Source organism: Ctenopharyngodon idella, chromosome 12 (assembly GCF_019924925.1).
Source record: "Ctenopharyngodon idella isolate HZGC_01 chromosome 12, HZGC01, whole genome shotgun sequence".
In the NCBI taxonomy this organism is placed as follows: Eukaryota; Metazoa; Chordata; class Actinopteri; order Cypriniformes; family Xenocyprididae; genus Ctenopharyngodon; species Ctenopharyngodon idella.
Window position 1 is genome coordinate 15,870,443 of NC_067231.1, and position 27,931 is coordinate 15,898,373.

Genomic DNA, 27,931 nt, shown 5'->3' on the forward strand with positions numbered 1-27,931 from the left:
TCTCACAAACACATAGTAACAGTATATAAATATTTAATGCGATTTTAGCATTATATATAAAGTATTATATAAATAAAGTAATATTTAAAACACACACATATGATTTTAGATGTAATAAATGCGCTAAAAAAACTAATATTGCATTAAATACATTAAGAAAATGGAAATATGAATAAATACAATCGTCTAAAAACTTGAAAAATAATAAGGGGCTTTTATTTTGAATGTCAGAGTGCTTCTCGCTGTTGTTTTCTGTTTCCCGCTGCTCACGTGTGATAAACGCTCAGATGATTCAAGTTTACGCTGAATCAACAACACCAGTGTGGACTTTAGACTGCGCGTGAAATGACGCCGAGTTACTCCTAACACTAGTCTGGTTATAACAGTTACAATGGGAATATTATTATGCAGATGCCTGAATGCGTTTTCGAGATATGTGTTGTGCAACTTCATACAGTTTTCAGTCAAGTTAACCTAATTATAAAGTGCAAGTCAAGAATTGCACTTCAATGAACTCGTGTCGTTGTTTAATTTTCGCAACCTGCTCAATCGCTAATAATGTCACTTGTGGAGTCTAATGAAAACACTCCGCTTCTCAGAGGCGACATTACAAGGTAAGTTGTAATGACGTAGTCTGCAGTACTGGTCATTTTTTTGTTATTAATGCTCTGAAATGATGTGAACTGAAACTATTTGGCTCGACCGGTCAAACTGTGTATCATGTTACAAAGGAACTTCCAGTAGGAGTAAAATTTAAGTTCAAAATATATTTCAGGGTTCCCACTCGTCCTGGAAAACCTGGAAAATTGATGACATACTTTCCAGTCCTGGAAAACACATGGAAAATGAAAAATGTCCTGGAAAATCCTGTTGTTGTCCTTGAAAATTATTATTATTATTTTTTTTAAAGTTCTTAGGTTTTTCTTTAGTCGAGAACAAAAAGTTTATTAAAGTGCGATGTTCAGGAATGTTGAGTTTTGACAGTATTTTCAATGATGATGTTTAGTCTTGTGTTGCCACTTGCAGCAGTTAGCTAATGCTATTAACTGCTCAAATGTATGCAGAAAATGTTAATTAGTAAGCAGCTACCTAATTCAGTAACTTGCTAACTAATAATTTTGATGCAAAATAAGGTCAATAAGAGATTCATTGTGCAAACTTTGTGAGTTTGCGCTGAAGTGATTGACAGCTGCAGTGATTAAAAAAGGAAAATCTGTATGTAACCCATTCGCAATTTGAAAGTTTTTCATGCTGCTAATTATACACACTGCAGAGTTTTATTATATTGATTGACATGGTGATAACCAGCATTGGACAGGACAGAAATAACTAATAGACCTGCCACATATTCTATTACGTGTTATGGGTTTCTTTGTTATTCATCGACTTTGTCTTTGACTAATGTTTTTACATTCAAATAGTTAAACAAGACCTTAAAATAGTTCCAGTATTTTTTTGCTATGATATGGACACTGGTAACGAGAACAATTTGTCATAATGTATGATTAAGAGCTCATATTAAAAACTGATTTTATAGTTAAGTCATGGCAATAAACTATGGAAGTGTCTGCTGCTGAATAAAAAATAAAAAAGGTAACTTTTTATCCCAAAATTCTAAAAAATTCTGAGCTTACATAATTGTGATATAAACTTGCAATTGCTTAATATAAAGTCAGAATTATAAACTGCATAACTAAACTCGCAATTGCGAGGAAAAAAAGTCAGAATAGTGACTTTTTTTTTTTTTTTTTTTAATTCTGTGGTGGAGACAAGCTTCCATAGTCATAATGTATGATTAAGAGCTCATGTTAAAAACTGTTTTTATACTTAAGTCATGGCAATAAACTGTATGCCTTTTAAAGATTTAGAGAGCAATATATTACTTTAGAGCATGATCCTTGTCTTTTATTCCTGCCATAGTAAAATTGAAAATGTCCTGGAAAATGATCGCTGAAAAAGAGTGGGAACCCTGATCATGTCAGTGTGAAAGTTTAGGCTCAATGTGGAGTGTTGTGAAGATGTGCATAATATCTTGCATGAGCTGTTGTCCTAATAACACAACATGTATAATGCATGAAATTATAAATAAACCACGAGCTATTGTAACTAAATAGGTTAAATTTAAACAATCAAGAAAGAGCTATAATTGTTATTTGTATGTCCAACTTTCTTTTCCTCTTTAAGTGATGGGGCTGCAGATAGAAGCCGGTGGAGGTCTATCAGGGTCATGTACTTTACCATGTTCCTCAGCAGTGTTGGTATAAAAAACTCTTTTACTCTCTTACATATTCCTGCTTTGACTATCTCACTGATCAGATCAGTGTACGCTGCTATGCGGTATTTATGAAGATGAATTCAGCTGTCTGGTTTAATATACATTGCATACCCATTCATTTTAGAGCTGAAAACCTGTTGTAACTCGCAAGATGTATCTGTAATGTCAGGACACGTGTTTAATTGTATATTGTGCAACTCAGTTCAACATTTTATGAGGTTAGAAGGCATAAAATAAAAACAGTAAACGTGTAACTAGAAGGGATCTGTCTGTACAGCTGTTGCAGTTGCAATTATATTTTCCTAGTTAATAGATAAATTAATGATATTTGTATTGTTTGTATAGTACAAAATAAATGCACGTAAAATATAAGTGATTGCAATGTTCTTTCTTAGGTTTTACGATTGTCATCACTTCCATATGGCCCTATCTGAAGAAAGTAAGTATACTTACATTTACACATTCAATATTACATTGTGTTCAACCTATACGTTTTTCAAGTTCATGCATTTCTTGGGAATCAAAACCCATGGCCTTGGTGTTTATAGCAAAATCCTCTTCTGTTTGATTTACAGGAACAGAGTATATTCTATGCAGTTGCGATCTGAGTAAAGTGAACATTCATTAACCTGGGAATTCTATAAATTATTTCTGTGAATTTCTGATTCCTTGAGCTACTGTATGCATGATTTAAAAACTAGAAGTGAAAAAGGGAAGTAGATATTTGCATTTCAATTCTAAGAAAGAGTGCCTAAGAAACACCTGAAATCTTTTTAAATTGAGTGATTTTCCTCTGAGAACATTAAATATCTTCTAAAAAAATCTGTAGAGGTTTAAATTCTGAGATCCTCTTTTCAAAGGTGTCCTTACACTTTGCAGAAGTGTGTACACTGAGTTAGGGTTATTCAGGGCACTATGCTTACTTGTTTTTTCTTCTTTTTTTTAAGCATAAGTTTGCAGATTTTCATCCTGCTTTGTATTGCTACAATGTCAGTAGTATATGTCAATGAACAATGTTTACTCTTTGTGTTACCTGGACGTTTATTTGTCAGCAAAAGTCTGTTGGATTATACAAAGTGCGTCATTTGACAGACACTTGACAGCTCCAGGGCTTTTCATGTGAACTGCAGATTGTACATTTGCATTTTTGTATCCCCGCCCACGGACAGTCAGATCGACATTGACTACAAACACGGAGGTTTTTCAGATTTTCTGTCACGCTGTTCTCTCCATATTGACAGCCTTTATCCACTCCCTAAAATGCTTTGGATCTTTTACTGAAAACTGAAAATGCCGGCAAACGCTTACTCTTTGCATTCGGGAACAATACAAGTCGACACCATTTTGACTAAATGTTTTCCAAGCAGTATTTCCTTCTCAAGCAAGCCTGTATTTGACTCTGGTCAAGCTTATCTATTAGGAGCAGACTGGGAGTGGCCTTGGATAGCAACATGTCCAGTGCATTATGGGTGTTAAAGATTTTCTACCTATTTGGCAAAAGGGAAGAAACAGCCTTTTTTCTCCATTTTCTCTAGTCAGGCAACATCGATTTTAATTTTTATCACTTTAATGTAAAAATTATGAGCGTAGTCAAAAATTTAATAGCCATTTTTTAATGTGCCACAATATAACATGCAGAAGTAGGAATAAGAAAATGGAACTTATGAATTATGATAGAATTCAAGAACATGGTGTGAGTCATGATAAAGGAGTTTTACCTTCTGATTAACCAAATTTAATATTTTCATTTAATTTGACAGGCTGCAATAAAACAGCAGCAGTTCATGTTCACCTTGTGTGCTTACAAAGTGAAACAGGTTAACATAAGTTATACACAGCATTTTTCGTGCTTGTTTGGTTGACTGACGGCATGACAAGCAGCCAACCACAGTGTGAAATGTAACTGTTGCCCAGTGTAGATGCAATTTGAGAGTTTTTTTTTTTTTTCTTTTTTTCAGTTACAGAAATTTTTGTTGTCTTGCAAGTCCATCAATCATGATGTGTTTGTTTGTTTGTTTGTTTTAGAATGATGAAAGTGCAGATGCCAGTTTCTTGGGATGGGTGGTTGCTGCCTATAGTTTGGGTCAGATGGTGGCCTCACCCCTCTTTGGATTATGGTCCAATTGCAGGCCTCGACGAGAGCCTCTAGTCTGTTCTATATTGATCAACGTCTTGGCTAACATTTACTACACCTATATCTACCTAATTCCCTCAAACAACAAAATCCACATGCTATTGTCTCGCACATTAGTGGGCATTGGAGCAGGTAAATATATATATATATAAAAACACATTACCTGTCAAAAGTTTTGAAATAATCTCTTTTAGCTCACCAACCTGCATTTATTTAATCAAAAATACAGTAATAACAGTATTATTGTGAAATATTATTACAAATTAAAAGAACTGTTCTATTTGAATATATTTTATAATGTAATTTATTCCTGTGATACCAAGCTGAATTTTCAGCATCATTACTCCAGTCTTCAGTGTCACATGATCTTTCAGAAATCATTGTAATATGCTGATTTGCTGCTCAAGAAACATTTCTTGTTATTATCAATGTTGAAAACAGTTGTGCTGCTTAATATTTTTGTGGAAATGGTGATACTTTTTCAGGATTCTTTGATGAATAGAAAGTTGAGTGAAGAGCATTTATTAAATTTATTTAATAAATTTATTAAAGTATTTATTAAACAGTTAAAAAACGCATCTCGAGACCTTGTGTTTTTTCCCCATTCCACTGCCCGTGTCTCGCGTCTTTCAAATCAAAAATGCATTCTGTGTGAACGAGCCCTAATTCTGTTATATTCTACTTCAATTAATCTGTTTAGGATAGTAAAACGTCTTCAACTAATTAATAACTTGTCCATGTGTTCTCATGTGTTTCCATTTGAATAGAACTTTTTACATACCCTAACCCAACTTTAACTGTATTTGGGCCTCTATCCTGCCATGGACTGTCTATAGCAGGAGTGCCCAATCCTGTTCCTGGAGATCTTCCTTCCTGCAAAGTTCAGCTCCAACCCTGATCAAACACAACTGAACCAGCTAATTAAGATCTTAAGAAACTCTTCATAATTACAGACAGGTATGTTTGATCAGGGTTGGATCTCCAGGAACAGGATTGGACACCCCTGGTCTATAGCAAACAAACAATTTTACCTTGACCAAAATAACAAAATAAAGTGTTCAACTATACTTCGAGACTACAGTAGTAACTTCACCAATAGTAGCAAGCATATAAACATGCACATAATAGGATCAATATAAAGAATTGTGACTGTTCAACATTGCTATGTTACGTGTTAAGTGTTAACTGATTTCAACATTAATGATAATAATAATAATGTTTCCTAAACACCAAATCAGCATTTTAGAATGATTTCTGAAGGATCATGTGACTGAAGACTGGAGTAATAATGCTGAAAATTCAGACATCACAGGAATATATAACATTTTTAAATTTATTAAAATAGAAAACAATTATTTTAAATTGCAATAATATTTCACAATAATACTGTTTTTACTTTATTTTTAATTGATTAAATACAACCTTGGTGAGCATATGTGACTTCTTTAAAAAAAACCAAAAAAAACATTATAAATAAAATAGGACTATTATGATCAATTATTGTCAAGCATAAGGTAAATTACTTAATTTATTTGCAGTGTTAAGTTCTGTCATTCTGTCCTGTAGGTAATGTAGCAGTTGTGAGGTCTTATGTGGCTGGTGCCACTTCCCTGACGGAGAGAACCAGTGCAATGGCTAACATGAGCGCCTGTCAAGCTCTCGGCTTTATACTTGGCCCAGGTTTGTGTGAAGTCAATAAAAGCATGTTACTTACAGAATGCATTTGACATGAAATTGATCTGTAGTTTGATAGTGAGTGCCTTTTTTTTTTTTTTTATACTTTCTTAGGGCAAATTACAATTAAAAGATTTTGACTGTCTTTATTTTCCAGCTCTGCAGGCTGCTTTGTCATTCATTGGAGAGACTGGCGTCAAAGTGAATTTTATCCAGCTTAAGGTTAATATGTACACTGCTCCAGCACTGTTGGCAGCCTGCTTCGGGGTCATTAACATTCTGCTAGTTATATTAGTCTTGAGGTAATGATTTAACCAGAGTCTTAAATACATGTGCATTGTATATTTTATGAGGTCTGTGTATTCTCTCTTCAATGCTTTTATATTTCAACCTATATTTGACCTAAGGCATACATCCTATTTGACTGTACTTGAATAGAGCATTGCATAGAATTTAAAATGTTTTAAATTATTTAGGGAGCACTGTGTGGATGACCATGGAAATCATATCTCTACAATTAATTACACCCCAGAAGGTAAGATATATAATGCTGTCCCCTAAACAGTCTGTTTTATAATAATTCAAAACATTTTACACAATACTTTGTCTTTCTGCCCTTAGAGCGGGTAAATGTGGCTCCTGAGGTAGAAGGTGATATTGACCACTGTGCAGTGTTCACATCTAACATCCTGTTCTTCGTTATTCTCTTCATTTTCGCTGTGTTTGAAACGTAAGTGGAGATCCTCAGATATTGACTTATTTAAAGTCTAATCAGCTCATGTTCATGTGAATTTGTTCCCCTGCAGTATATCTACTCCTCTATCAATGGACATGTTTGCATGGACAAGAAAAGAAGCCGTTTTGTATAACGGCATCATATTGGCTGCCATTGGCTTTGAGTCCATCCTCGTCTTCCTGGTGGTAAAAGTGGTTTCAAAACGGTAAAAAAAGTTAACGGTTTTTATTTTGAACAGCTGTATGCTAATTTGATTTAAGTTATTAGACTTTTCCTTCTGTCTTAGCTGTTTTGAAGAACTCTGAACAATCAGACATGCTTTTTTACTATAGTTTGACACATCAGATAATTTTGCACAATCATCAGAGAATCAAATGTCTACCACAGTGTAGGAGTGTAGGTTTTGAATATGACTACTCATAATGGTACTATACATGACTTAATTACAGTAAGCTACAATCTTGTTGGGACTAGCCATAAAACCAGTTGAGTAACTGTTTTAAAAAGTGGGTGGGACAGGAGTGTGTGTATTAGTTTGTGAAGATTGCATATCAAATGTACAATAGCCTAATAAATGGACAATTAATGTCAGAATTCATGTTTCATACTTAATATTTCTATTATACATACTTCTACTATAATACAATATATTGTTAGTCTCGAGAGTATTTATGTTAGTGAATAAATATATACATCCATGTTAGGTATCTGTTAGTCCTAATGGGCTGGTAAAAAGTGGTGGGGACATGTCCCACACTTCCCATCTGCAAATTATGCCTATGCATAAAACCTCTGATTATCTTAGGCCTGGTTTCACAGACAAGGTTTAGATTAAGCCAGGATTAGGCCTTATGTCAATTAGAGCATTTAATTTATTTTTAAGGCACATTAAAAATAATGAAAAAAAAAAAAACCTGTGGTATGCATCTTGAGACAGTGGCAGTGACATATTTTAAGATATGTCAGTGCAAGTTGCTTTCATCTGGGACTAGGCTTAAGTCTTGTCTGTAAAACTGGGGGTTAAAATGGGTCATCTTAGGAAAACCGTGTCGGTTGCAATTTTTTTTTTTGCTGTACCCAACAAATATAAATACTGGATGTCATGTGGTTTTCAACACATGACTTCCTCTTGTCACACTTAAAAGCTGATTAGTCAGATCTTAGATAAAATCAGTCCTTTTTTGTGTGTTTTTCAGGGTAGGAGATCGGCCACTGCTGCTTGGAGGCTTGGTGCTCATATTTGCAGGGTTCTTTATCTTGTTGCCATGGGGAAATCAATATCCTAAAATACAGTGGGCAGGTGAGGTATCTGACTAACTAAATTTCCAAATGCATCTTTTTATTATTTAAAGCTGCAGTCCATAATTTTTTTTTTTTTTTTTGTTAAAAATGATCCAAAATCAATTTTTGAGCAAGTACATAACCAGCCAGTGTTCAAAACTATCTCCTTACCTTAGCCCGATTCACAACGGTAAGCTTGTAATAATGTTTTATAATAAGAGAGTGGTACTGGTGGGTTTCCGCGGGAAATTCGAGCATGCAGCCGTTTGTCTTTGCGTCATTACGTCACGTGTTTCAAGCGTGCCACACGAGTCCTAAAAAGTGAATACAAAGCGTCTCGATTGCCCCCAGGTGGCTGGGTGCAGTATAGGTCATAAACCCCACCCTCTCCATGTAATGTAATGAACTTGAGACAAACTAAACAGACAAATCAAATATTTTTTCTTCCAAAGATGGTTTCTGTCATTTTAGGCAGTTTTTATCACACTGATGTTAGTTAAAGTGTTCGTTCTTTAAATAAGTTTGTTTTAAGTTAGTTATTTTATGCTATAAAAATGCGGGTTTTGACGTCATGATTGACAGCTGAGATTACAGCTTCTCTGAGCGAAGTTGTCACTGAAGCACCAACGGACTTTTCTCTAGATCGTCGGGAGGAGATTGGAGCTTTAACTTTAATTTCTACATTTCCAGAACTGTTTATTTCACACCGACATAATGTGTTGTTCTGCAGTATTAACCGATTTTGCGGGAGTGTGGGCGAGAGCTTGATATCACGGCTCCACTTTGCGCTCACTACTGCGCAGACTCCGGCTCCAAGTTCACTGTGAGCAGACTCAAAACTCAAGATGTCCGCGCCATATAGGCACACTGGCCACTTCACTTACTACAATGGAAGAGAGTGAAGGTGCGTCGTCATTCTTTTTTTTTACAGTCTATGGTCTGTTTACATAAAGAAGTCGCAGCTAGTAGGCTATGTCGCATGTGAGGTGGATCATTTATAGCCTTTTCTCACAGCAGCTGGAATAATTAAACTTATCATTTTGACGGCGAATTGTAATCCAGAAAGGTCCAAATAACAATCATCAGTGACAACTGGATATTCACCCGTAGTCAAAAGCAAAAGGCTTCGGACCGCAGAGTGGCTACAGAAATTGAACGCTAACACACACTAAATACAGTCACGCAGTGCTGATGTTGTTAACATTAACAATTTGAGAACAAAGTATAACAATAATAATAATTTGCACGGTTTGAAGTGATCCGAGCTAAGCGATCATTAGATTTAATCACCATTGGCAGCGCGTTCAGATGTTCACCGGAAATCTTTCACCAGAAAAATTGTTTAGATGAGATTTTCCGGTGAAAATTCTTATTTTGGTCATACTTCTAAGATGTAGAATCTGTAATTCTGAAGTACAGTATCTACACCGGTGCGGTGACTGACAGCAAACATTAGATTCATCCGCGCTAAGGAGGTGTGCTGATGCACAACCCACGTAAAGATGATAATTTTGCAAATAACAGTAATTGCAGGTTTCAAACAGATGGCAACAAAGAGGCAAAACTTAGACTGCAACTTTAAATAGCAATATACTATTCAAAAGTTTGGAGTCAATGCAGTTTTTTTTTTTTTTTTTTTTTTTGAAAGACATAAATTATTTTATTCAGCAAGGATGCATTAAATTGATCAAAAAATTGCATCAAATGTATCATGGTTTTCAACATTAATAATAGAAATGTTTCTTGAGCACCAAATCTGCATATTATATTATGCAGATTTCTGAAGGATCATGTGACACTGAAGACTGGAGTAAAGGCTGCGTAAAATTCAGCTTTGCATCACAGAAATAAATGGCATTTTAAAATATATTAAAATAGAGTTAGAGATTAGGTTAGTATTAAATTGTAATGTCACACTGTTTTTACTGCATTTTTGATCAAATCAATGTAGCCTTGGTGAGCAGAAGAGACTTCTTTCAAAAAAATTACCGACCTCAAACTTTTGAATGGTAGTACATATTACAACTGAAATGTGTGTATATTAAACAAGTATTTTCCCATAAACAGACATTCAGAATAACACTATGCCAACAAGATTGGCACCCACCCCAGCCTTGAACGGTTCTCTAGAGCCCACCGGATGTCCGTCCGAACAGACCTGGTGCTTGTATACCCCTGTAATTCATCTTGCACAGTACATCACCTCTGACATCCTGATCGGAGTGGGTTATCCAACCTGCAACGTAATGTCCTACACTTTATACTCAAAAATACTGGGCCCCAAACCGCAGGTAGACCACATTCTCTTTTTAAAATATCGAATCTCAAACTAAATAAGTAACATAATAAATTAAAGTTCATGTTATTTATTCTTTTCCCTATTTGTGTGTGAACTCAGGGGGTTTACATGGGCTGGCTGACAGCGTCAGGAAGTGGTGCGCGGACCCTCGGGCCTGTGTTTGTCTCTCACGTCTACACCCACCTAGGACCACGATGGGCCTTCAGTGTCATATGCGTCATAGTACTAGTTGCAATTGTTCTCCTCAGTGCTATGTACAGACAACTCATCGCCTTCTCCATACGCCATGGAAGGATAGAAGAACGATGTCATAACTGACAGGTGCTTCCAAGCTAAAAGACAGTTCAGAGAAGTGGGCATGATTTGAAGATGGAAAACAGCCACTAATATACCGCTGAATGGTATTTTATAGACCGTTGTATAAAATGTGGAGCTTTTAAAAGCACATAAATCGTCTTCCATGTAAATGTACATATTTTTACTTTCTATCCTATATATATTGAACTACACTTCCCATAGTTACCTTAAATGTGAATTTAACTACTATTGGAGCAGCATGACATGGATCTTGTCACCATTTAAGTCAGACAGTGGCAGAATCTAAACAGGCTCATGTGAACCGCAGTATTAAGCATGTTTGGCAGCTCCACCGGTTATGAAGCACAGCAGACTATAAGGCCTATGTGGTTGTTTAACACTGGATTATGATTGTTTTGGTTTCAATAATCCTTATTAATAACTTGAATTCTCTGTGTTGTAAAACATTAACAAATGTGACAGCTGATTTATTTAAATTAACACTTATAGGAGAGGCTTGAAGCCGATGTTGAAGTTTCTTTTTAAAAACACTAAGCTTGAAATGTACACTAGATGCGGAGCATTACTTGGCTTTGGGTGCATCCTGAAGATTAACAAAATCACTGGTGATTCGCAACTACAAGACTTCTTAAATTCACACCAGATGCTTTGTTTTGTGGGTGTTAAAGCACAATATGGATATTAATTGAAAATGGGCAATACGTTGTTCCTTTAATGTTTTTAAAAACATGAAGTATGATATGCTTTTCAGGGATCTGTTTCTTTAAATGCATTAAAATGATATTTTTAACAAGAAATCATTTTTTTTTTCTTATGAAAGATACAGGAATGACATCCATTCCAATAATGCAGTAATTATATTCAAAGGTTTTATCCACAGATCGTCATTGTTTGAGCCACATAAGCTAGAACAAAGCTTCTTTGAACCGTTACTCCAGACTGTTGATGAGGTTTGTTCACAATGTACTGGGAACATTCTAGTGTAGGATAAGCTTATGACAAGGACAAGATGCATGAAAATAAAACGGCAAAAAGACAACCTTACTGTATACATGTAGGTTTAACACCAGTTCATGTTTTCACACTTTGTGATCTCACTTTGTGTTTGTGATGCAATTCTCAAACGCCTCAAAACCATTGTTTCCATAATGCACTGTGTGAGATCATGTAACTTTTCTTTTCCTCTTGTTCTTAGCTGTGGATTTGCACAGGCCTGGAGCTCCACGACCACCTTGCACAGGCATTCTGTTGGCAGAACATGTGTAAGAGAATCGTATAAATATATTAAAAGACTTGAAGAACCAGTTTGTATTTGTGTGAAAATCATCATATTAACAGTCTTGTTGTTCATGTAGAAACATGATACTACAGTATCATCATCAATACAGCACTGTGACTGATTATCTGAGTGTCTGGAGAACATTAATAATGTTTATAAGCCATTGGTAGTAATAGGGCAGATATTCTGTATATATTTGTGAGGGTTCATTATTTTAAATTATAAAGCATAATTTAAGAGTTTTAAAACATTTCCCCCTTGTTTCACAGACAAGGAGTAAGCCTAGTCCGAGACTAAAATGAATGTTTGAGCTGTTTTAACTGAAAGCAACTTGACATGTCTCAAGATCCACACCAGTAATAGTTTTTTTCTAAGGCACGTTTATAAAAGCTACTTAAATGTATTAATTGAACTAAGGTCAAATCCTGGCTTAATCTAAGCCCTGTCTGTGAAACCAGGCCTTATTGTATTTTTTAGGGGTAATCTTTGTGTTTACAGGTGCTGGTCATATAATTAGAATATCATCAAAAAGTTGATTTATTTCACTAATTCCATTCAAAAAGTGAAACTTGTATATTATATTCATTCATTACACACAGACTGATATATTTCAAATGTTTATTTCTTTTAATTTTGATGATTATAACTGACAACTAAGGAAAATCCCAAATTCAGTATCTAGGAAAATTAGAATATTACTTAAGACCAATACAAAGAAAGGATTTTTAGAAATCTTGGCCAACTGAAAAGTATGAACATGAAAAGTATGAGCATGTACAGCACTCAATATTTAGTTGGGGCTCCTTTTGCCTGAATTACTGCAGCAATGCGGCATAGCATGGAGTCGATCAGTCTGTGGCACTGCTCAGGTGTTATAAGAGCCCAGGTTGCTCTGCTAGTGGCCTTCAGCTCTTCTGCATTGTTGGGTTAAGGTCAGGCGAGTTTGCTGGCCAATTAAGAACAGGGATACCATGGTCCTTAAACCAGGTACTGGTAGCTTTGGCACTGTGTGCAGGTGCCAAGTCCTGTTGGAAAATGAAATCTGCATCTCCATAAAGCTGGTCAGCAGCAGGAAGCATGAAGTGCTCTAAAACTTCCTGGTATACGGCTGTGTTGACCTTGGACCTCAGAAAACACAGTGGACCAACACCAGCAGATGACATGGCACCCCAAACCATCACTGACTGTGGAAACTTTACACTGGACCTCAAGCAACGTGGATTGTGTGCCTCTCCTCTCTTCCTCCAGACTCTGGGACCCTGATTTCCAAAGGAAATGCAAAATTTACTTTCATCAGAGAACATAACTTTGGACCACTCAGCAGCAGTCCAGTCCTTTTTGTCTTTAGCCCAGGCGAGACGCTTCTGACACTGTTGTTCAAAAGTGGCTTGACACAAGGAATGCGACAGCTGAAACCCATGTCTTGCATCCGTCTGTGCGTAGTGGTTCTTGAAGCACTGACTCCAGCTGCAGTCCACTCTTTGTGAATCTCCCCCACATTTTTGAATGGGTCTTGTTTCACAATCCTTTCCAGGGTGCGGTTATCCCTATTGCTTGCACACTTTTTTCTACCACATCTTTTCCTTCCCTTCGCCTCTCTATTAATGTGCTTGGACACAGAGCTCTGTGAACAGCCAGCCTCTTTTGCAATGACCTTTTGTGTCTTGCCCTCCTTGTGCAAGGTGTCAATGGTCATCTTTTGGACAACTGTCAAGTCAGCAGTCTTCCCCATGATTGTGTAGCCTACAGAACTAGACTGAGACACCATTTAAAAGCCTTTGCAGGTGTTTTGAGTTAATTAGCTGATTAGAGTGTGGCACCAGGTGTCTTCAATATTGAACCTTTTCACAATATTCTAATTTTCTGAGATACTGAATTTGGGATTTTCCTTAGTTGTCAGTTATAATCATCAAAATTAAAAGAAATAAACATTTGAAATATATCAGTCTGTGTGTAATGAATGAATATAATGTACAAGTTTCACTTTTTGAATGGAATTAGTGAAATAAATCAACTTTTTGATGATATTCTAATTATATGACCAGCACCTGTATATACTGGTGTTATTTTAGTATTATTGAATTACTATTTTTATATTTTCAGTTCAGTCTTTTTTTTTTTTTTCTTCAGTTTTTGTTTTTTAATAATTGTTTTTATTTCAGACGTAGTTATTCAAGTTAAACTTGACAAATATTTTATTTTATTATTTCAAGTAACAAAAAAGTAATGTTTATTTCATTTCAAATAACGTAAACTGTAATTTAATGGTTTTAGTTAACTATATAATCTTGGTTTATACTCACTGTTTGTTGTGTTTCTTAGGGCAGGCTCTAAGTTTGTGTTTATGACTGCCACAGTTGAAACAGCCAGTTTGGCTCTGACCACAAGGGTGATCAGGGAGAGCACAGTGACCACATGAAGAACAATGGCGCCAAGCTGAAAAGAGAAAGAAAGCAGAAAAGATGCGATGAGTGAGCAAGAAATAAACCTTAGGAGACATCAGTCAAATAAATTCAAATTTGCTTACAAGGCTTCACACACCGCCCACATTGATCACAGTGCCTCCATTCTCGCCCATCCTATGAGATAAATAAGGAAATGTCAGTAAATCTACTCCTATTCCATATACTGAATTAGACATTAGCATTTACCTTTGATGGGCATGTGTCACACTTGGGGCAGTGTTTGTTTCCTGCAGACACATACCTCTCACAAACACTGCAAAATCTGAGAAGAATTGAAAAGCATTTACAGCAATTACATATTTAAAGGGGGGGGGGGTAATGCTATTTCATGCATTCTTCTTACTTATTTACACTGTTAAAGAGTTGGATTCTCATGCTAAACATGGCCAAAGTTTCAAAACACGAGTTGGACGTATGACGGAGTATTTCTGTGCCAAATGACTACTTTCGGTTTCGGTACAGGTTTCGGAGAGTTTTTTCTAGTATGGCCTTTTATCACGAAACAAAGGGCGGAATTCCTTGTATAGGCACTTCTCCCTGATAAGCGTGCACACACACATCACCTAGAACAAGAGCAAGAGCACGCCCATCAACGCGTTTCGTTCGGGATATGGAAGCCGAGAGATTTTTCAACAATAGCTGTGTCCCAATTCAGGGGCTGCACCCTTTGAAGGCTGCATACATCATCGGTCTCATTTAAGAAAAATAACCGTTAGATTGCAACGTAAGAAAGAAATTACAGTATTTTACACCTCACAATGAATATCAGTCAATTTTATTATGGTTACTTTTCTTAAATATGACATCCTTGATGAAGATTCAAATGCGATCTCCGAAGGACGAAGCCTCCGAAATGAGACGCAGCTCCTGACACCAAGGGAGTGTGTTTTTGGTTGTGAGGGAAAGATGACCTTTTTCAGCTTCCCAAAGAACCCAGTGTTAAGGGAACAGTGGACGAAGTTTGTTTTTCCGGGGCAGCAACGGAGTTGTGCATGTATGTTTGTTTGTTCCCGGGATTTCAGTGATGAATACTTTTTAAAACAAGTCCCAGTTTGGCGCTGGATTTGCAGATCGCGGGTGGTGAGTAACAGCTGCATCAGATGTCTGTGTTTTGTTGGCAATCGGCGCGCAAGAGCATATAATGTAAACAACACGAACGCTTTTGTTCCCTTTGTATTTATAATTATGTCGCAGCTAGCAGACATCGCAGAAGCTGCGCGCGCTCTTTAGCTCACCGGCAGGCACGCCTCCAGGATCTCGGCTTTTTCCGGAAAGACTCGGTTTAGCGTATCTATCTTTTATAAATATGACAAAATAAAAGACTTTTCGGAGGTATGAAGGATGCATTGTTACTCTATATGTACTCAAGATTAACACGAGATTGGCAGAAAATGTGTGTGATACCCCCCCCCCCCCCCTTTAAAAAACAACAACAAATGAATGATTAAGTGTATGTTTAACCCTCATAATGCATTCAAAATCTGCATACAATTTTTCCACTCCCAGATCAGTTTGGACACCATGGAACACCACAATATTTTTAACTAAAACAACACTGTACCTGATCAATAACTTCTCAAAGTTTTGAATGTAACATTTACCCAGTTTTTATTATTTTTTAATTTTTTTTTTCCAATATTCATGAGAGACTTTGATTATACAGTATGGTAACACTTTACAATTAGGTTACATTAGTTAATATGAACTAAGAATTAAACAATGCTTCTACAGCATTTATTAATCATAGTTAATGTTAATTTCAACATTTACTAATACATGATTAAAATCAAATGTATTTATTAACATTAGTTAATGTACTGTGAACTAACATGAACAAAATGAACAGCTGGATTTCTATTAACTAACACTAAAAAAGATGAATAAATACTGTAACAAATGTATTGCTCATTGTTAGTTCATGTTAGTTAATACATTAACTAATGTTAAAAAAATGAGACCTTATTGTAAAGTGTTACCGAATATATCATTATATGAAAGAACATATAATCTTAGAATTAGCAGTATTCCATTGAAACTATAAGACCAAAACAGTCAAAATTTATGAAATGTACATATTTTCTAACAATTCAACATCAATATTACACTGGAATGTTGTTATTTGAATATTTATTTTAAATTATTTTTTCCATAAACTTTAACTTTCAGATGAAAAAGGTTATATATTTTTCATGCTGCAATGGTTTATCAATAGACGTGCATGCATTTTCATGTTTAGCAACAAAATTCAGTCTCAAAAGTGTGTACACAATATGGGTAAGAAGCTACATTTATTTTACAAAAAGTAATTAAGACAAATCTGTTCTCATATGCATATATATAAAAAGCAACATAACATGTAAAGACTCAGCTGATAGCCGGGTCAAGTTTGACCTGAACGCAAAAGGAAAAAAAAAATTAATGGTTAAATCTATTTAAAGTTTAGTTCCTGTACTAAAAAATGTGTTATTTATTTATTTTTTTTAAATGTATGTATCTCTTATGGGACGAAACAAACCCCAAATGCATTACGAAGAAGAGATGTGTTTTATGCACACCTGTAACCTTCATCCTCTGGTAGAATTATATCTTTAGGGCTCAGATTGGTGAAAAGTCGAACAGGTGACTGCTTACGGCCCTTCTTTCCGTGTTTATATAGAGGGTGGTTATCATAATCGACCTGAGAATGAAGAACAACACTTGACTACTACACCCTGTAAATGTTTTATTATATTAATTAACATTTGTTTAACATGATATTCCTATAATACCTGGTAATCCAGCATAGAGAAGGAGGGGAAACACTCAAGGATACGGGCCTCAAAGAAGTATGGGAAGATCCAGATCATTGGCATCTCAGCTGCATCACTCACTAAAAATGATTTCAACAACAACAGGTAAGAATGATAACAGATCATGCCATTCCAAACCTGTATGATTTTATTTATTCATTGGAATATAAAATGGCTTCTGAAGGCATGTGATAGTGTGTGATGAAAAAGACATACCAGCATAATTCTACTGAAGAAATAGAGGTTGAGGGTGAGTAAATAATGACAGAATTATCTTTTTTTTCTTCTTTTTTTTTTTGGGTAAAACTTGTAAAAGTGAGTAAAACATGTATTATATTTGAAAGTAAAACATGCACAAGTTGTTGCAAAATAAGTTCAAAATTGAGTTGCTTTTTACACCTTTATTATGCTTTTTCCAGGTCATCGACATCTGAGAGAAACTGTTGGCTAGTGGCTTCACTAGGCCTCCAAATGGGGGATCTGTTACCATGACTACCTTGGCTCCTCCCTCCTCACGCAGAAAGCCTTGAAAAAATGTGACCACTTCCTGCACAAAAGCATATCATGATTTTTCAGATTGTACAAGTGGTACCACATTTGACGTCAAAGGAGTTTTTTTTTTATACCTCATCGTCAAAGAAGTGATGGTTGAACATATTATAGTGGCAGAACTCATCCTGTCCAAAAAACTGGCAGTACCTAAGAGGGCAGAAAAACAAAGAGGTTGATGGCTGCAAAATGCATGTAATGCACTAAATAAATACAAGTGTCAACATGCATTTCAGAACAGCTAAATAAAACCCACAATCTGCTGTTATTTCCCAACCCTGCAGGTCAACAAGTCTGGAACTGAGCAGACAAAATCCTGTCAGTTTTCAACACTGTGAAAGTGTGTGCACACAAATACGCATATGCAGCAGGCTTTGGCATGTTAAAAGGGGCTGTACAACTTTTTCCAACACATTCCACAGACGAACATAGAAGTGCTTGCAGGAGGACAACAACCAAACATTCACTAATTCTCATATCACTTTCTTACGTAAGTTGTTTTATTGCATTATTTTATTGCATATTATTATTTCAGTGCCATGCAGTACTAAGAGCACAACTAATTTACATCTTCATAAAGATAAAACTTTTTAAAGCACTTTAAGAACTTGATAGTGGGCCATTGTCAATACATATACCGTATGTGCAGGCTGCTTAAAAGCTGAATATGCTTTGCATTTTCATTTCTTTGCTTTAGGCTATGCAGATATAAAAGTGCCTTTTGGCATCCGGTTATTTTCTACTTAGGGCTATTTATTTATTTATTTATTTTTGTGCATTAGCAAGAAAAAGGAACTAGTGTGCATGTCTTCTAAGAAAATCAGCTAATTTAGAATGATTTGTATTTGCATTTCATGCTTTATATACTACAACCGTACATACTGACAAAATTATGATAATTACAAACTACTGATGTGAATGTGATGTTTATGATGTTTTTTAAATGAGCTGCACATCGACTCCCATTATGCTCAGAGAACTTGGAGAGATGGCAGAGGAAGACTTTAGGCCTCTATCAGAGGAAACCAGTTCCTTCTGTCTGGCTACAGAGGCTCGTTCAGGGCCACAAGTCATCCAGCCCTTCCCACGCTCTCCAAAACTGATCAGGAGAACTGGAGCCATCTCTCCAAAACCCTCAGAGCAGGTAATAATAGATTCCCTAACCTGCCAAACAAAATTAATAAGCTGATTAAGAAGTAGGACAACCTACATGAGACCACATAAGTACAACCTATAAGGACAAACTAAAGAATGTAGTCATGCTAGAAATATAGGAGCTTAGTTGAAGTTTGAAATCATGCTCATGGGCTGCAAAAATGAAGACCCACTTAGATATACGCTACAGTTCGAAAGTTTTGGGTTGGTATTACAATTACCAATTTATTCCTGTGATGGAATTTAGTGTCACATGAGCTTTCATAAATCATTCTAATATGCTGATTTGGTGCTCAAGAAACATTTCTTATTGTTATCAGTGTTGATAAAAGTTACACTGCTTAATATTTTTGTGGAGCCATGACGTGATACATTTTTCTTTGATAAATAGAGGTTAAAGGTTTATTTTTGGAGTTTTTGCCTTTATTATGATAGGACAGTAAGCTAACTTGGAGAGAGGAGGGACAGGATCGGGAAAGGTCCATGAGCCGGGACTCGAACTCAGTTCGCCTTAAGCGCAACAGTGCTATATGTCGGCGCGCTGCCCACGAGGCTATCGACGCAGACAAAAGAACAGCATTTTTTGAGAGAAATCTTTTGCAAGATTATAAATGTCTTTACTGTCACCTTTGATCGATTTAATGCTTCCTTGCTGAATAAACATTCATTTCAAAATAAAAAAAATCTTAATTTTGAACAGTAGTGCACAGTAATAAAACATTAATGTAAAAAAAAAAAAAAAAATGTGTAAACAGCTGCCAGTCTGGTTGGAGGACTTGAAGAAGGAGAAGAAAAGAACAGAGTCTCATCTGGAATCTATTAAAAAGCGGCAAGCCAACCTAAATGTAAGTGAAAATCAATTGTAAGTTTATTTGATCATGAAAATATATGACTGGTGGTTGAAGGAGGTGGTTTGGTGGTGACACCACCCAAATAAGGAAGTTGTTTCATAGGCAGGGAAAGTTATTACATTTTGATTTAAAGATTACAGTCTATTTTTATCTCTTCAAATAATTATTCAAAATAATACCAGGAAAGCAGGTAGACTGAATGTCTACCTGAATGTGATAAAGCCTCAACTACCATAAATGTTAAATAACTGATGAATCATACTCTGCTGAAGACGAGTTCAGAGGCGATGAAGCAGCACGTACAGGAGTGTTATGAGGAGCTACATATGGCTCTGCAGGAGGATGAGAAGGCTGTTCTAGACATGATAGAGCAAGACTGCCGGGAGACAAACAGTAAACTAAACCGAATTCTTCAAGACTGGAATCAACACCTTGGTCTGCTGCAGAAACATATCAGCACTATGCAGTCAGCTCAACAGAGCCCCACAGAGGCCATAAAGGAGGTAACAGTCAAAGACCAAACATGAATTGAACATGAACATGTTGTTGTAATAATCTTGACAAAACGCAGGGATCACATATATTGTCTTCTGCATGTTCTCTGCTTTCAGTTGTTTCCTGAGGATTTTACGTAAGGCCATCTTTTTTCATTATATGAATAGCAGATTTTGTGACAGGCCCTTAATATAAATACATATTGATTACCTAATTATACGTCAAAACAATATGTCTTCCATGTTCTTTTCAATAGCAAACATGCTGTACATTACAATATATGTAATGCAACTTCTACTATGAATGCAATTAACTATATAATTCAAATGCATCTTTGGCTAGATTGACTAGCTGTCGTAAGAAACTGGACCCAGCTGAAGAACAGATAAAAATGAACGAGGAGAAGATCCAGAAGCTCATGAAGGTTCTTAGGAACATCTCAAAAGATCTGAAAGCCCAGCTACAACGAAAGAGCCTGCTGCTGGGTACAAAACACTCTCAATCCATAAAACCCATAATTTTACAAAAAAAGTTTGATCAGTCTAAATCAGGTTCATGGAAAACATATTTTAGATATATATTTATATAAAATATATATATAATAAATATATATATGAATAAAAGTTTATGCACAAATATATATAACCATTATATATATATATATATATATACACACACACTACCATTCAAAAGTTTGAGGTCAACAAGTTTTTTATTTAAAAAAAAAAAAATACTTTTATTAAGCATGGATGAATAAACTTGAACAAAAGTGAAATTAAAAGTTAGTTCCTGTCCTTCTGATTGGTCAATAGCTGTGTTTTATTCACAATATGATGCTTCACCCATCGGTTCTGTGTATCACTACACAACACCCTTAGCAACCACTCTTAGCAACATAAACTGTTTGTTCTCAATTTATATTATTCATTGAAGCTTACTGTATCATGTAGAAGAGTATTGTGAGAAAAAGTTTGAGTGAGCGAGTTTATTTAGATTTAGCATTTTCCTTCAGGTCAGTCATATGTTCATAATAAAAAAAATGTTTAAATGTCCGCTGCAATATCTTGTCCTTTTAACAATTAAGGGGTTTTCCCGTGACTGACAGCGCTAGTCAAAGCATTTATCAGTTGCGTCTTGTTCCGTGTTCACAACAATTCAGTCTTTTCAATGTAAAAGTCTTTGCGACTGACGCACTCATAAAGACAGTCTTTGCCGCCATCTAATGGCGTAATAATGTAACTTCTGTTGCTGTTCACGGTCAGGGACTATTTTTTCCGGTGGAAGGAAGACTTTTAGTGATTTTACTTCATGAAAGTTGCATTAATACATATTTTTTGGCTTTAATATTTGTATTGTGTGGTAACCATTTTATAAAAGCAATAAGGTACTCGAGGCTAGTGCTGTATCGTGAACAAGTCACGGCGGTGACTTATTCACGATACAGCACAGCCTCTTGTACCTTATTGCTTACTTTTATTGTTACGCAAGAAATTATTAGAAATAAATGCTTTTCTTTAAACTATCTATTCATCAAAGAATCCTGAAAAAAAGTGTCACGGCTTCCACAAAAATATTACGCAGCACAACAATTTAGCTTTGTCATTACAGGAATAAATTACATTTTAAAATGTATTAAAATAGAAAACAGTTATTATAAATTTAATAATATTCAATTTAAATAAATATTTAAATTTAAATTTGATCAAATAAAAGCAGCCTTGGTGAACATAGAGAAAAAAAAATCATATCGACCTCAAACTGTTGAACAGTACTGTATATAGAGCATACAATATTTTAAAATGTAAAAATCTTTATAATTTATATTTCTGCTTAAACTTTTAGACTTCTTTATATATACTACCTAATATATTATATAGTATTAATGCAAGGATTAGCTAATATATAACAAGAAATGTTTAGAATACATAATAGGACCATGTTATGTGTAAATCAGCTGTTTATGAATATTCTTGCATTTCATCTTGACAGACTCCTCAAATGTGGCGATTGATAAACTGACCTGTCACAAACAGATCAAGGTGACCTCGGAGGGACGGAGCATGTCCCTTTCTGCAGAGGAACACTGTGTTCCCAATGACCCTCTAAGGTTTGATCAGTTATACTGTGCCTTGGGCTCCGTTGCTTTTAAATCTGGGCAGCACTACTGGGAGGTGGATGTGCACTGCTGCCCATCATGGGCTGTGGGTGTGGCTTACGGGAGCCTACAGAGGAGAGGACGAGACAAAGCAGCCAAACTTGGACGGAACAGGTGCTCGTGGAGTCTTGAGTTTCAGGATGGGCATCTCTTGGCCTGGCACAATGATCGGCACGTGGCACTACTCGTCACAGCAGCACGGGCAGCACCGAACAGGGTGGGAGTGTTTGTGAAATATCAGAAGGGTCGTGTGGTGTTCTATGATGCTGATACTATGAGAACGCTGCAGGAGTTTTCAGCAACGCAGACGGCTGTGTTTGACAGAGCACATCATCAGTTTACTGAGCCTCTCTACCCAGCTTTCCGCTTCTTCTCACCCAGAGACAAACACACAGGCCATCATCATATGGAAATATGCGACCTCGGTCTTTTCTAATGCTTATGCTCTTAAGGCTGAATTTATTTGATCATAAATTACTGTAAAAATAGTAATAATATGGAATATTGTTACAATTTAAAATCACTGTTTTAATATCTTATAAAATCAAATGTAATTTATTTTTGTGATGGCAAAGCTGAATTTTCAGCAGCCATTCTTCATAAATCATTCTAATATTCTGATTCGATGCTTAAGAAACATTTCTTATTCATTCTTATTTCTTATATCTTATCAATGTTGAAAAAAATTGTGATGCTTAAATGTGATGCATTATTTCCAGGATTCTCTGATGAACAGAAAGTTCAAAAGAACAGCATTTATTTGAAATAAAAATCTTTTGTACCATAAATGTCTTGATCTGACGCTTGATCAATTTTATGTGTCTGTGCTGAATAAAAGTTTTAATTTCCTAAAAATAAATAAAAATCACATCAAATCTTACAGACTCCAAACTTTTGAACAGTAATGTATATTATACTTAGATACAGGACCACCTTTCTGAGATTCAGTTAATAATGCATGCATACCAAAAAAGCAAGGTCATCTTAATAGCACAGTATACTATTTTAAACATGGTAAAAATATAGTAAAAACAGAGTACAGTTAAATATTTTTTTTTTGAATAAAATAATCAAAAGGAGTGGAACACCCCCTCTGTGTGGCTATTTAACCTTGTATTTGCAAATAATTATGTTGTATTATGTTTACCTGTAATCAATATCCAGCAATAAACTCTTCACGGTTGGACTCTTGCCCTCCATATTCCGTAACTTTATCACCTCATGTAATCTGTGAATTTATAAGAGAGTATAATTCAGTTGCAAAGCTAAAATGTGGAGATATGCTTTCAACTGTTTGACTTTTCGACTATGCTTTACATTGCATTTGAAATTTTAACTTGCGGGAAAACGTCTGGACACACTTTAAGCTTTTTTAGATGTCGTATTTTCTAAGTGTAAGAAAACATAGATACTTACATTAAAGGGTTAGTTCATCCCAAAATGAAAATTCATAATTTACTCACCCTCAAGTCATTCTAAACCTGTAAGACTTTTCATCTTCGGAACACAAATGAAGATCTTTTTGATGAAATCTGAGAGATGTCTGTCCCTCCATTGACTGCCTTTGCAACTGACACTTTCACGTTTCAAAAAGTTCATAAAGAGATTGGAAAACTAATCCATATGAATTGAGCGGTTTAGTCTAAATTTTCTAAAGAGACACAATCACTTTATATGATGAAAAGATTTAATTTAGGCTTTTCTACTCACATGTAGACATTTATCAGCGAACATAAGCAGAAGATCAACCGAATGACACACAAACCTCTTCTGGAAGCTCAAAAGTGCTGCGTAACCAATGAGGTTCATTCTCGTGTGTTACGCAGAGGTTTGTGTGTCATTCAGGTTTGGTTGAGCTTCTGCTTTTGTTCGCTGATAAATGTCTACATGTGAGTAAAATCCTAAATTAAAGGATTAGTTCACTTTCATGTAAAATTTTCCTGATAATTTACTCACCCCCATGTCATCCAAGATGTTCATGTCTTTCTTTCTTCAGTCGAAAATAAATGAAGGTTTTTGATGAAAACATTCCAGGATTATTCTCCTTATAGTGCACTTCAATGGCCTCCAAACGGTTGAAGGTCAAAATTACAGTTTCAGTGCAGCTTCAAAGAGCTTTAAACGATACCAGACGAGGAATAAGGGTCTTATCTAGCGAAACAATCTGTCATTTTCGAAAAAAATGTAAATGTATATGCTTTATATCAGGAGTGGGGAACGTTGATCCTGGAGGGCCATTGTCCTGCAGAGTTTAGCTCCAACCCTAATTAAACACACCTTAAGCTAATCAAGGTCTTCAGGATTACTAAAGTTACAGGCAGGTGAGTGTTTTTTTCAGGGTTGGAGCTAAACTCTGCAGGACAATGGCCCTCCAGGATCAATGTTCCCCACCCCTGCTTTATATAAACAAATGATCGCCTTCCAAGTGCTTACGGAACGATTGCAGCGGCAGTTACATTTTTCCGTAAGTAGGATAGGGAAGGCGTAGGACATACAGCGTAAGCTTTTTGAAGAATACGAAAGTACGGTTTTGGTGGAAGCACTTGGAAGGCGATCATTTGGGTATATAAAGCATATACATTTACATGAAAGAAAATGACCGACCGTTTGCTAGATAAGACCCTTATTCCTCGTCTGGTATCGTTTAAAGCCCTTTGAAGCTGCACTGAAACTATAATTTTGACCTTCAACCGTTTGGAGGCCATTGAAGTCCACTATAAGGAGAATAATCCTGGAATGTTTTCATCAAAAACCTTCATTTCTTTTTGACTGAAGACATGAACATCTTGTATGACATGGGGGTGAGTAAATTATCAGGAAAATTTTATATGAAAGTGAACTAATCCTTTAAACCTGTTCATCATAAAAAGCGATCGAGTCTCTTCAGAAAATTTGGACTAAACTGCTCGATTCATATGGATTAGTTTTACAATCTGTTTATGAACTTTTTGAAGTGTCAAAGTGGTAGTTGCAAAGGCAGTCTTTGGAGTAACAGACATCTCTTCGATTTCATCAAAAAGATCTTCATTTGTGTTCCGAAAATAAATGAAAATCTTACAAGTTTGGAACCTGAGGGTGAGTAAATGATGACAGAATTTTTATTTTGGGGTGAACTAACCCTTTATGTTTTAAGACCCCTCTTTATATTAAGTGTCTTTAAATACTATGTACTAACATTTAAATTAAACATTTGATACACTGCAGTTATTGTGTGCTTGCATATTTTTTACATTGTACTTATATTTAGAAAATACCTGCATGTAATTACATCTGTAATTAATTTGTTATAACATCTATAATTACTATTATTAGTTAAAGACACCTAATATAAAGTGTGACCCATGCAAATAGTGATACATGCTTAAGTGTTAGCAGAAGTGTCATGATATTTCCACAAATGGCCCTTGTCTAAGCAATTGTGGGTGACATTAAATTCAAAAAGCCTTTCCCAACAAGTTTGCACTTATGATCCCTAAGACTAGATTTCCAACCGCAGGAGTAACACTTCACACCTACCGTGGTGTCCCTACGCAGAGAATTTTCTTGAAGCCTAACACCAGGAGCATATCCAGGAGGAAATGACAGCTCCGGTCTGCAAACAGATATTGTGCATTACTCTTCTTGTTGTCCAGAGGACACAGAAGTAGACTGGGCCTTTTCAACCGCTGCACTGTGATGTCCTCAGAAAGTGCCCTGTGTTTCGCGTGATTCGCCCATTCCCCAGGTAAGATCAACATCTGACAGTCCACACAGAACCTTCTCTGCTCTAGTGGCAGAGACACAAATTCCCTAAATCTGTGAAAGAAACAAACACGTGCACATATGAAATATTTTGGCAGGTCATCGTATCTTAGGTACTTTTGATATTTTACTGTCAGTTAATTGAAGTGGATACAGACAGGTCTTTGTTCCCGCATACCAGTGTTTAAAATTTAGATTCACTTCCTTTACCATAAACAGACATGTCAATATCTCATTTGATGAGTGTAACATGGCTTAAATGTTAAAATAAAGAGTCATTTACCTAGAGCAGTATTCCTGATGAGTGAAAAGAGGCATCTTGGAGCGGTTCTGCTCCTCTCTGGCAAGCATCCTTGCCTCTGATATCTGAAGCATGAATGAATTTAATCAAGTGAATGAAAAAATGCAAATATTCACATCTCTAGTTTTTATATCTTCTTTGATAAAGTTTTAATTTTACATTGTAAATGCAGATGATGTGTTTAGCTGTCTTTCTGAAATTATAATTATATTAACCCTTTAAATTCTAATGTATCATATTTGATACATTAATTTCTAAGGCATCTAAATTATCAGAATGATCAAAACTACTAAAAAAACACCTGTTGTACACAATCTACTAGGTCCACCTTCAGTGTCTTTTTGGTGTGGAATCTTTAATGACTTTAATAAGGTAAACGTAAGAATAACTTGTATATTGTTGGTAACAATTCAACATTTACACTTTATTATATTGTACTGCATTATATTTTTGTACCCTCTTAATTAAAACGACAGTGCTTGGTTCATAAAATTAAGCATTTAAATAATATCTTACTACAACATATTACTGGGAGAAATATAGTGACAACTGATATTGCATGCATTTATGCAAGTAGCCTGTTATACTGTTATAAAAATCTCTACATTACAAGATGTCTGAATTCCATCTTATTTTTGGACTTATAAATAATAACTCCATATTTTTGCTCAGTTTGAGCCTCTGAATAAAATTGGGATTTTTTTTTTTACACAAGTAGCTCCATATTCTCACTATATCATACTACATCTGCCATAAAAGCCTGATGTATCAAATATTAATGACTTTTTTATAACTATTTTGTCTAAATGTTCATTAGACTAATATATATTAAAAAAAAAAAAAAAAAGATATTATGTCAGGCTTTACAGTTTTTAATATTCAATTTTCAGTATTTCATGAAAAAAAAAAAAAAAAAAAAACTCTGGAAATCTGATTTGACAGGCATAAGCAAATATGTTACATAAAATTGGTACATTGAAAAATACTAGGTTAGCCCTAGTTGTCAAAACTAACCTTCTCGTCTGCCCACTGAAAGAAGTTGCAGTCTTTTCTATCTCGACAAGCAGAACACGCGTAAAATCTCCTTCCTTTCTCCTCTCCATTGCCAGTTTTCTCGAACAACAGAGCTGGTCCTGAGAAAAGCGTGTCAGTTATTATATATTAGCTCATATAATATTTTAGAATTACAAAACTGACACGGCAGCAATATTATTACGATTTATCTCGTACCATGTGGACACCGTGGTATTGTTTTGTCGCTTTCGTTTTGAATAATCACTTCTATTCCGCCGCTATCCACAACATCATCCAGAATTTTACCCATGCTTGCAAGAAATCTTACTTATGAGAACCAAAACAACACTCACATGTGTAACAGAAGGCTGCCATTAGACAACCAAATCTGTCGCACACATATGACGTCGCGTATCGTCA

The 27,931-nt window shown here is 35.6% G+C and overlaps 3 protein-coding genes across 8 annotated transcripts; 2 read left to right on the top strand and 1 right to left on the bottom strand.

Moving 5' to 3' along the window:
- Positions 1–249: 249 nt before the first annotated feature.
- mfsd8 (major facilitator superfamily domain containing 8) lies at positions 250–11,514 on the top strand. Of its 3 annotated transcripts, none has more exons than XM_051914405.1 (12): positions 250–614; positions 2,185–2,258; positions 2,671–2,714; positions 4,301–4,541; positions 5,976–6,089; positions 6,241–6,385; positions 6,560–6,618; positions 6,705–6,813; positions 6,890–7,024; positions 8,016–8,119; positions 8,831–9,004; positions 10,168–10,334. In XM_051914405.1, exons 1-11 carry the CDS (start codon positions 559–561, stop codon positions 8,866–8,868), a joined length of 1,119 nt encoding a protein of 372 aa, XP_051770365.1. In that variant the 5' UTR covers positions 250–558; the 3' UTR covers positions 8,869–9,004; positions 10,168–10,334. The 3 variants fall into 3 exon arrangements, with proteins under 3 accessions (XP_051770365.1, XP_051770366.1, XP_051770364.1); XM_051914404.1 differs by lacking the exon at positions 8,831–9,004 and adding an exon at positions 10,499–11,514 and having other exon boundaries at positions 258–614; positions 10,168–10,391; XM_051914406.1 differs by lacking the exons at positions 8,016–8,119; positions 8,831–9,004; positions 10,168–10,334 and having other exon boundaries at positions 251–614; positions 6,890–7,028.
- zcchc4 (zinc finger, CCHC domain containing 4) lies at positions 11,403–27,927 on the bottom strand. Its single transcript, XM_051914407.1, has 13 exons — positions 27,728–27,927; positions 27,512–27,630; positions 26,480–26,562; positions 25,972–26,250; positions 23,603–23,683; positions 17,877–17,949; positions 17,650–17,797; positions 17,230–17,330; positions 17,017–17,138; positions 14,648–14,723; positions 14,524–14,575; positions 14,300–14,432; positions 11,403–11,962 (listed from the first exon to the last, which is right to left on the bottom strand). The coding sequence occupies exons 1-13, from the start codon at positions 27,819–27,821 to the stop codon at positions 11,881–11,883; spliced, it is 1,443 nt and encodes a 480-aa protein (XP_051770367.1). The 5' UTR covers positions 27,822–27,927; the 3' UTR covers positions 11,403–11,880.
- si:dkey-219e21.4 (tripartite motif-containing protein 14) lies at positions 17,842–23,641 on the top strand. 4 transcript variants are annotated; one of them, XM_051914411.1, is made up of 7 exons: positions 17,842–17,973; positions 18,084–18,289; positions 19,710–19,799; positions 20,078–20,308; positions 20,417–20,436; positions 20,643–20,785; positions 22,290–23,641. In XM_051914411.1, the coding sequence occupies exons 2-7, from the start codon at positions 18,179–18,181 to the stop codon at positions 22,889–22,891; spliced, it is 1,197 nt and encodes a 398-aa protein (XP_051770371.1). In that variant the 5' UTR covers positions 17,842–17,973; positions 18,084–18,178; the 3' UTR covers positions 22,892–23,641. The 4 variants fall into 4 exon arrangements, with proteins under 4 accessions (XP_051770371.1, XP_051770370.1, XP_051770369.1 ...); XM_051914409.1 differs by lacking the exon at positions 17,842–17,973 and adding an exon at positions 18,775–18,943 and having other exon boundaries at positions 18,130–18,289; XM_051914410.1 differs by lacking the exon at positions 17,842–17,973 and having other exon boundaries at positions 18,021–18,289.
- Positions 27,928–27,931: the final 4 nt, after the last annotated feature.